The sequence below is a fragment of the Littorina saxatilis genome, linkage group LG17, assembly GCF_037325665.1.
Source record: "Littorina saxatilis isolate snail1 linkage group LG17, US_GU_Lsax_2.0, whole genome shotgun sequence".
Lineage (NCBI taxonomy): Eukaryota > Metazoa > Mollusca > Gastropoda > Littorinimorpha > Littorinidae > Littorina > Littorina saxatilis.
The window spans coordinates 20348325-20358598 of record NC_090261.1 but is presented as its reverse complement, the minus strand read 5'-3'; the positions used below and the strand labels follow the sequence as shown (position 1 = coordinate 20358598).

Genomic DNA, 10274 nt, shown 5'->3' with positions numbered 1-10274 from the left:
TGTCAACAATAGAAAAAGACCCCCAATAAAGAAGAAAGGAAGGTCAAAAGGAAGAGAAAAAAAAGAGAAACAAAAAGGAACAAAGAAAAAAACACTAACCGGCAATTTGCTCCTCCGAAAATGTCTGCGTCTGAAAAAGGAAAGAACATTATTTTTTTGAGAGGGGGTGGGGGGTGATACATTTTAATAACCAAGGCATTCCAAGTGTGAAAAAATACCTTGCAAGAACTCACACAAGAACGTGCACATACACACACACACACACACACACACATCATAGTACACACACACACATAGTACACACACACACACACACATCATACACACACACACATAGTACACACACACACACACACACATACACACACACCGTAGCACACACACACACACACACACACACACACACGCACATACACACACACACACACTCACACACACGCACGCACGCACGCACGCACACACACACATGACAAACACAAATCCACAAGGCTGACACACTCACAAATCCACACACACACACACACACACACACACACACACACACACACACACTCCTGAATGTGGGAAAAAGACACCTGCAGAAGTAAAACACAGGTTTTATTATTTACCATAATGGTTTAGTTATGTTGACAACGGCTCGCTCAAAGTTTTCCTAAGTGGTCTTCACTTCTCAGAGGAATGTCGGTTCTTGTTTGTCTCCTGTACGGGTATTTTCTGCCCTCTTGCTATGTACAAGATGTATCCTGAAAACAAAACGAAAACACACTTCCATTCTTTCAAGGCCGACTGAAGTTAAAAACATTGTTTCACCAACCCTCTTAATTCCTTCCAATATGTTGAAACTGTCAAATCAGTGTTGCAAAATGATAATAGGCCACTCATACTTTGACCGCTGCAGACTGATACAGATTAGCTGATTTTAAATTTGTCAGTGATAATATTAATAAGCAATTGCTAAAAACAAGTTACTCAAGTTGCTGTACCGGCTTTCGTTATTAAGTCAGTGATACGGAGGGGTCAACAGCGGGTGCTTAAAGCAGTTTTGTATTGAACACCAACCCCCACATGTTCTGCATACCACCAGCCCTTCTCTTCTACCCCCCCCCCCCCCCCCTCCACATTCATACGCTGCCTTTAGTCGATCAGAAGAAAAAAATAATCCGGCGTATTCTCAATACTGCTTATCGCGGCCGTTTTCCTGTGGATATGATGGTTCGATCACTATGCACGGCAAAATAGCACTCGCAGCCTGTTTCCTCCGTGAGTTCCCTATTAAATAAACACTACAGTAACTGCTTGGACACTGTTATAACTGTGATAATCATTCCTACCTTTGTTTGGCAAAACTGGTTTCGAAGCCGCATAACGAGACACGCCCACTTTAGCCTCGCTTTAAAAAACTCTCGTCTGCTGTAACATTTTCCGCTTCCGCTTTGGGTCGGCAAAACCTCAAAGTTTGTGTGAAAATCCAGTTGTTGTTATAAGTCATTATGGTAAGTTTTTGAGCGTTATTTTGGTGTTTCTGTATCTACGTGAATGCCAAGTCAAATGTAAACAATACGACAAAATGAAAACTAAGACACACGGAATCTGGGTTGATGATGGGTGTGGACTCATTGAGTCATTATAATTATTTTGGGTCGTTCAGCTTCAACAAAAGAATGAATAACCGCTGAAAAGGTGGTTAAATGCACTATTTACTTGCTAAATCAGGAAGAACATGTAGCGTATTTGACTTTGTAATGGAATTTTGCACAAATTAAACCTTACGAACATTCAGCAGAATAAGTAGACAATCACACAGTGGAATGCTGTGAAAGATCAATCTGTGTGCTGGCTTTCGTTTCCACATGTGATCACAAAATGAAGCTATTATTACCATGTAGCCAACTTTTACTGTACCCAGATTAGATGTACAAAATTCAAATGATAGAGTGTAAACAATTCACACTTCCTTACAACACAAAAACTAGCATTAATTAGACTTAGAGTATCCCACTCATTTACATTGGTATGTTATTCTCAGTTGTGATTTTTCTCTGTTTCAGTCATCCCACAAGGATCCCTTAACAGGTTAGATGGATCACTCTTTTTCTTTGGTTCATTCAAAAATAAATGTAAACATGGAATGTACAAATTCTTAATACACATTTAAGTTTTGAATCCTCTTTCTCACAAACGTTACATGCACATACACATGCAATGATGCACAGACCCATACACATATTGACACACACATGCACACACACACACACACACACAAACACACACACACGCATACAAGAACACAAAATTTGCAGATACAAACATCAAATTAACTTCCATAAATGATGTATGTTCAGTTATATTAAATTTTGTTTGAGCATCAATTACATGTCCGGATATTAATATAAAGCATATATATTCTAACTCTCATATTTCAGAGGCATTCGAGCTGTTTGACACAGACAACGATGGCAAAATTGCGACAGCAGAGGTTGGCACGGCAATCAGATCTCTGGGCCACGTGGTCACTGACAGTGACTTACGGAACTTGTTTGGCAGGGCTCGTGTTGACCGTGAGTTCTGAATTCTTGTTGAATTAACATTTGGATTTTGAAATTGTTTGGGCATGTAGTGTGTGAGATGGTGTGTGCATGTGTGTGTGTGTGAGTGCATGTGTGTCTAAGAGAGAAAGAATGAAAGCTAAGAACTGTTTAGGTTTACAGTGTGTGTGTGTATGTACATGAATATCTTGGTGAGATTGTAAATGTTTGTATTATAACCACGTGTCATTTCACAATAGACACATTTCAAAAATAACTCCGTTGGGTTTGTATGGGTTGTGGGAGAGTGACGTTCTCTTGCAAAACCTGCGACAAACAAAGTAGGGTCCAATCACAAGCGAGGGGTACGTCTGTCGGAAACACATGCTCCGGTTCACGTGTTTCTGACACTCCCCTCGCTAGTGACTGGTCCCTCCTTTGTTTGTCGAAGGTTTTGCAAGAAAAGGTCACTCTTTCACAATACCTACAAACCCGAAGGAGTTATTTCCAAAAATCCTCTATTGGGGATCCAGGCTTGGAGTGTGGATAACAAAACATAATAAATTTATGGTAAATATTACAATCGTAAGCATGAAAGTGTGTGTGTGAGTACGTGTACATGTGTTTGTGTGTGTGAGAGAGAGAGTGAGCAACCATATTAATTTCTGGACCAGTTTTGCCTCACTATATTGTCTTTTTTTCAGCTAATGGCAAAATAGACCTGGGGATGTTTCGAAAACTAGTGCAGCCTCTGCAGGGCGTCAACTACACAAAACAGCTGGAGGAAGCCTTCAAGACTATCGACAAGGAGGGAAGTGGTTTCGTCATGGCAACAGAGCTTCGACACTTGCTGACACACATGGGCGACCGCATCACAGATGAAGAGTTCAACACTCTGTTGGAGGAACTGGACGTTGACAGCAATGGACGCATCAGACGCAAGGGTGAGCTAAAAAGGCATTTTATTTAGTGATTTTGTCAAGATACCCAGTGGTCAAGCATTTTACAGAGAGGAACATAATAAGCTGAAAGCTTGGTTAAATATGAAAGCATCGTTTCTCTTGTGAACAAGTCAGACTAAGAGTATGGACGCGGTATTTAAATTTGGTTTGTGGGAGAAGCTATCAAAGGAAGCATGAACTGATAAGAGCTTGACTGAATCCCCTGACTGTGTAGATAGCTGTCTTCATTTCTGTCTTTCATTCTGTGTGTATATATGTGTGTGTGCCCTTGACTGTGTTAATATTTTGTTCAGGGAAATTTCCGTATGGGTGCATTTAGGTGATACAGGAAAGCAAAATCTCAGGAATGGTGCTTGCATGACATTGTTCGACTTGGATAGATTAATATTTGTTAATAATTGTTTTCCATATTTATCTCAAATAATCATCATGACTTTTGTTTTCTTTTTCAGAATTGCTGCAGTTGCTGTCAAGGTGAAAATGAACAGACAAGAGCAGACTTTGATTGCAGACATGATTGCCTTTGTGTGGCTAGACACGAGAAAGTTGTCCTTATCTAACTGTTTTTTTCATGTTTGTGCTGTACCAGAAGCTTACGCAGTATACATTTAAATGGGAGAAACAGGTTCTCTTCAGGACTGAAATCTTACATGAAAGGAACCATAAATATGTCACAAACATATCATTTTGAATGGTGCACATTTAACATATCAGCACTTGCTTTATAAGTGTGTTGTCTCAAGTTGTATTATGACTGTTTTTAAGGTGATGGTACTCAAATTTAAATATGCTTGACAGAACTGGTTGTGACGTTATCTCCATGATTGTGGGGTAGAAAATGTTATGGTAAAAAAGTTTCCTTTCTGCTTCAAATTAATTGTGTTTCCAAGGTTGCAGTTATCAATTGTGTCACAAATTTAAGGAATGTTTCAAGCCTTGATACGTACATTGATGCTTGTTAGTTTTCAGTATTCTGGGAGTAAGAGTTTTAAGTCCCTACAAGTTTCCATGTTCAGAGGAGACATTGCCTTGAACTGTATTCATTATCAGGCTTCTTTTGGTCTGATTGTTTTGACTTACATCAACTTTAATATTTTTGATTTTTAACAACACAGCACAGTGCATCTATGTGCCACTGATATATGACCATCTTTATAAATCAGTCAAACTTACATCACTTGCCGGTCTCATTGTTATTGTTTTAAGTGAGCATTGTCTCACATTGCTACAAGTGTTCTTAAAAAAAAAATATATGTCATTTGAAAAAGGCTTGTTTTTCTTCTGCAGCAGTGTCAGAATAGCAGAGACAACTAATTATCAAACAACTAATGATGGTTAATGATTGCTTCATATGCCTATGACCTTTCCAGCAGTTTGGGTGTGGGAAGCCCTTAGACCAGTTTAGCCTACTTATCACTGAAGTGGCACACTGAATAGTTCCATCAGTGTTCAGTACATGATGGGCAGAGTTAATGTCAGTGGTGTGCCTCTGTAGTGTGAAAACCTGTTTTTTCATTGCATTTTGCTCAAGATCATCAAGTATAATGATTGTGTGAAGTAAATGGAAGAAAACAACTGTGCTCAAGACCTGGTGAGACACGATTGACAACCTTGTAAAAAATATAATGAATAGCACAGATTATGAACAAATTGCACAAATGACAAACAACTAGCACAGACGAGGAATTCCCCTTGCTGTGTGTTAGGTGAGAAAAAATAGTTTTCAAGACAATGGCAATTTTGTATTCATGTGCTGAAGTAACTTAATCAGGTTTAATAATTGATGTCACATACAACGTCACTTAACATTTCTCACTATGCACATTTTGTGAAAGCATCAAGAAAAAATGTGTTATTTTTACTTTACTTTACTTCCGTGTGTATTTATTTTTGTAATGATATTTGTTTGTATTGGGACTGGAAGGGTTTGATAAAAAAACAAAACACTACTTGGTTATATGCCTCTGTGTGTGTGTGTGTGTGTGTTACAGTATGACTTACGACACATAATGGTCACGGGTCATTGATGTTTAACATTTTACTGCCTCAACCTCACTGTTGAAGAAAAGTCGTTCAGTTGTACCTGCGATAAAAGAAAACCCATGGGACCAGCCCCAAAAGTCCTAAATTGCAAGTGCCTTTCATTTTTTTGGTCAAGATGAAAGACGAATGGACAAGTAAGGTGTCAATTTTATCCTCCTCATTTTTATCTTCTCAGTGGAAAGCTAGCAGCAACAGAGTCGTGCTACCCAGGTTTGTGTGTTAAAGGTGGTCTACATTTTTGCTTTTTTTCAATAATCTTATGGTTAGATTTTGCTAAAAAGTTATGTCAGATGATGAATGAACCATGGGGAAAAAAGTTATAGAAAAAAATATATATGTAAAAAAAGATTTTATTTTTGGGTAGCGTGACTCACGCTTCCAATATTTTGTTTTCTGTTTGCTGAGAACATGTGCTTTGCCTAAAATACTGACCAATCAAATTCATGTCACTATGCTTATAGCCACGCCCAAACAAGAGCAGCAACAGTTTGACACTGGAGCGCTGTCCACGCTTATTTTTAAACGCACGAAATGCACGGGATTTGAGAGGAGTTTTGCGCTTGGCATTTTCCAAATAAGGATATCCTACTATGAGTACTACGCTGGAATACTACAATGAATTTTCAAACGGCTACACTGGCTTCGTCTTTCCTGATCGAAAGGGGGTGTATTGTTGATATTTGTAGATAATAGACTGCATTTTAATGGTCAAATGGCGATTTCGGTATAAAAATGTAGACAAGGACCTTTAAGTTGTAATCGGCCACCTGAATTTGTGGCTGAATGACCTAGGAGAAGGACTCTCTCTCTCTTTTATAGGTGCCACATTGGTGACACGGGTTGGGACATGAATACCGTCTATAAGTCGGATTCGAACCTGTGACCCAACCCCCCGCGGGTTAGGGGGAAGAATTTACCCGATGCTCCCCAGCATGTCGTAAGAGGCGTCATATCACAGGTAGCCACTGCATAGTTATTTGATTGCATGGAAGGATCAATTAATTTTGCCTGCAAGACTTGGAATGACATTTATTCTTATACTATCAGCCTAGCCTTGTTACCTACGGTATCTGGATGACCAACGCCCATATGACCGTTGCTGACATTTGATATTGATCACTACAGCGCAGTTTCCGGGGTGTACTGACCTTCTACGGACAATGTGGTATAGTACCCATTGTATACACTGTCAGCATACGTACGATTCGACAAGCTTTTGAGCTACTGGTAGAGTTGTCACTGCCACCAGATGGTAGAGGATTTGTTCAAGTACGATTATATTATATTTAATAAACCAAAACGCATACACAAACACACACATACACACATTGATTTATTTCATCATCGGTCTTTTTCCGTTTGTCTTCAACTAAGAAGCTTTTGAGATACTGACTATAGTGACAGTGTCCACACGGAACATGATTTTTCCGAGTGAGCCTCACTCCCATCGGGTGTTACGGTTCGCTGTCGTTTAAACAAGGTGAATTACGACAGCATCGTTGCCTTATGGTTATTCTTGAACCACACGAATCTCCCTCTTCCAATTTCACACCGCCTCTCACCTCACACCCCACCCCATCCCGTCTCTCTCTCTTTCTAGTCTTCTGCGAATCATATCTGCTTTGTAGCAAATCCTTTCCTGCTGCTCCACATGAATCTCTTCGTCGGTAGGCCTATATGTCTACCCATAATCTGCATACATTGGACTGCCTTTCTCTGTCTCTTCTTTTATTCTCAAGTCTTTAACTTCTTTGTGTGACAAGATTCTACTCTCGAGCTCTGTCTGTTTGTCTGTTTGTCTCTTCCTCACTCCCTTCCCCCTCCCCCATCCCCCCCCCCCCCCTCGCCAGAGCCAGACAGAGACACTTAGAGAGACAGACAGACTCGACTCGCACGCACACACACACACTGACACGACGCGGGCGTGCGCGCCAAGCCCTAAACTATTCGGCACGTGAGAAGCCAATTTCCATCAAGCTGTCACAATGACGCAGTGAACAGTGAAGTGTCACGAAGGCTTCCTACGTCATCAAGGGAATCGCGTAAACCAAGCCGGCCGGCGTCTCTCTCGGACAAACCAGAGAGAAAAGGCCTGGCACAGTGGAACCCGCTTTTTTTAAGGCACCCCTTTTTTCACAATCGTGCTTCCATCTGAGGTACGTTTCTGTTGATAACTGCTGTAAATGTTCATCCATTTTAAGACTCCCTCCTTCAATAGCTAAGACCTGATTTTATCAGACTTTTCAGTCACGGTCTTACAATTGGGGTTCCCCTGTAGAGCTCAAGCCAATCAATACTTGCCCACATCACGATCCTTTCCTTCTTTTGCTGACTGAGTTCTGTGACGTGTCACGTGCAACACATAATTTATGTGATTATTGGATGCTGCCTTCAGCTTTGCCGGCACCACAAGCAGACGATCGATTGGAACCGTGACGTCAGCGCCGCCGCCATTTCCACACACACAGAAACTGCTGCTGTGTCGCCTGTTCAGGAACTGAAAGCGCACAGCTGGTACCAGAAAACGTAGGCGAAAAACAAGAACACCTTTTCCTGACAGGCAGAAGAACATCTAACTACAAGACGTGAGTATGGAGAGTGGATGAACAGGATGAACTGTTTGAATGTATGATGTTTTGGTGATATTTCAATCTACAGGTTAAATACGTTCTTGTTTTGCTGTGGGCACGATATCGATTTTGTGAGCGTTCATTTTGTTTTCTTGATGTATTAGTTCACTATATTCCTGGTAGTAATGGACAACATTCAGATCATAGTGACGTCAGTGTCCTTTACGTAAGGACTCAACAACTGAAGATAATAATTAGTATTAGGCCTGTTCCTGCTCAGTTTCTTTATCAAATAAACAGAGAGCACTGCGACAAAAATAAGCCGTATAGGCAAGAATCATTTAGACGAATCAGCAGTATGTTCAAATCCGGCGATGACGCACGGTCACACTATAAAACGGCGAAAACTTGTAGGTTTAGTATTCAGATTATTTTGAAGGAAGTAACAACACATGTTGGACATGTTCTGATACTTCCACGGCTGTTCCTGTTTTGAACAGGTTGCTTTGATTAAAAGAGGACTCCTTAATCCATCCTGTCCAGAAACAACAACCTATGAAATATGATTTTACTGAACAGGGCGTATTTCAGCTGAACAACATCCGACGTTGCAACATCATAGTACTGTACATGCCACACAAGGACAGACCTGTTTGACGGACAGCACCACGGTACTGATATAAATAGATATCAATGTGAAAATAGGTCTGCTGGATGAAATCACGATGCTGACCGACGATGTGGCCATAGCAACAGGGACCATTTTATACAACTCAAAGAATGATGTTATATCTTAAAAATACCTTCGCTCCCGCGTAAAACCAGTATGAGAACTACCAAACCATTGTAAAGATTTTTTTATTTTTTTACATGAAACAAAAACATCCTTTCCAATTGGACACACACCTAACATCGAGGCCTACAACGTGTCCTCTTCCATGCAGATTGTTGTTCAGATTTGACTTGCAGATTTGTTCTGTTGAGTATTAAAAATAAATGTCAACATTAATTTTGCAGAGTTTTTGTTTGGATTTTATTTTTCAGATTGAAGTAGTCTTCTTTTATCAAATTGATTCAGGACACACACACACACACACACACACACACACACACACACACACACACACACACACACACACACACACAGATTCATACTCCCAGCAGCCGGGCTGTAGACTGATTTTGGGCACGTGTCCAAGTGGAATGATGCTCTTATCCCACGTAAAAAGCGTGAACATACTGTCTACGATAATTTACAAAACGGCCAACACGGCCGAAAGGAAGGTATCATTGAAGTAGCCTAGTATTTGGTGTGCAAGTTAGCACTGTCTGTCTGTCTGCCTCTCTCTCTCTGTCTGTCTATCTGTCTCTCAATCAATCAATATGAAGCTTAGCCTATATAGCGCGTATTCCGTGGGTACAGTTCTAAGCGCTTGTCGAAGAGTTGTCAACACAGGACTAACAAAGAAACTAACATCTACAGACGGACACGAACCCTATCACACACTAGCAAACCCTGATAAACATACAACAAACAACTGTTTAACAACAATGTACACATCAATAGCTAGGTCCAAACAAAATAATATTAAACACAAAGAAAACACCTCTCACAGAGCACAGTACAAGAATGTCTTTTGTGGCACAACACATCACGTCGAACATGAAAGTCGCAGCCAGCTACGGGAAGAACTGAGTCTTCAACCTACTCTTGAACGCGTCAAGAGAGGGGCTCTGGCGAAGCTCAAGCGGCAGGGAGTTCCAGACGGAGGGGCCCGCAGAGAGGAATGCACGCTGACCAGCAGATGCGAGTTTCGAGCGAGGGATGTGAAGGCGGAGTAGGTCCGCAGCAGAACGAAGGGGACGGTCGGAGGGCTGGGTGTACAGGTCCAGGGAGGATTGAAGGTGTTCGGGAGCAGAGTCGTTGAGACACTTGTAGACCAGAGTGGACAGTTTGTAGGAGATTCGGGTGTTGACAGGGAGCCAGTGCAAGGAGCAAAGTAGGGGGGTGATGTGGTCTCGCTTCGTCTTCCTCAACGTCAGCCTGGCCGCAGCGTTCTGAACTCGTTGTAGGCCATGCATGGATGAGGCGGGGAGGCCAGCCAGAGGGGAGTTGCAGTAGTCCAGACGACTGAAGATGAGGGAGACAACCAGCTTGACACAGGCGTCGTGGG

The 10274-nt window shown here is 41.3% G+C and overlaps 3 protein-coding genes across 3 annotated transcripts in view; 2 read left to right on the top strand and 1 right to left on the bottom strand.

Annotated features, from left to right (window-relative positions):
• The window catches only part of LOC138951882 (calmodulin-like), a 29869-nt gene extending 28479 nt beyond the window's left edge, over positions 1 to 1390 (bottom strand). The window contains exons 1-3 of the mRNA XM_070323443.1: positions 1332 to 1390; positions 609 to 743; positions 100 to 130 (exon numbers count right to left, since the gene is read on the bottom strand). Coding sequence (XP_070179544.1) covers positions 100 to 130; positions 609 to 611 — 34 coding nt within the window. The 5' untranslated portion in view covers positions 612 to 743; positions 1332 to 1390. The remainder of the gene's footprint in view (positions 1 to 99; positions 131 to 608; positions 744 to 1331) is intronic.
• LOC138951883 (uncharacterized) lies at positions 1378 to 5436 on the top strand. The gene is made up of 5 exons (XM_070323444.1): positions 1378 to 1493; positions 2049 to 2073; positions 2424 to 2558; positions 3230 to 3469; positions 3940 to 5436. Exons 1-5 carry the CDS (start codon positions 1491 to 1493, stop codon positions 3963 to 3965), a joined length of 429 nt encoding a protein of 142 aa, XP_070179545.1. The 5' UTR covers positions 1378 to 1490; the 3' UTR covers positions 3966 to 5436.
• Positions 5437 to 7951: 2515 nt separating this feature from the next.
• Positions 7952 to 10274, top strand: part of LOC138953083 (neuroendocrine protein 7B2-like) — a 16579-nt gene continuing 14256 nt past the window's right edge. Inside the window, exon 1 of the mRNA XM_070324859.1 lies at positions 7952 to 8115. The gene's annotated coding sequence lies outside the window, so the exon portion shown is untranslated. The remainder of the gene's footprint in view (positions 8116 to 10274) is intronic.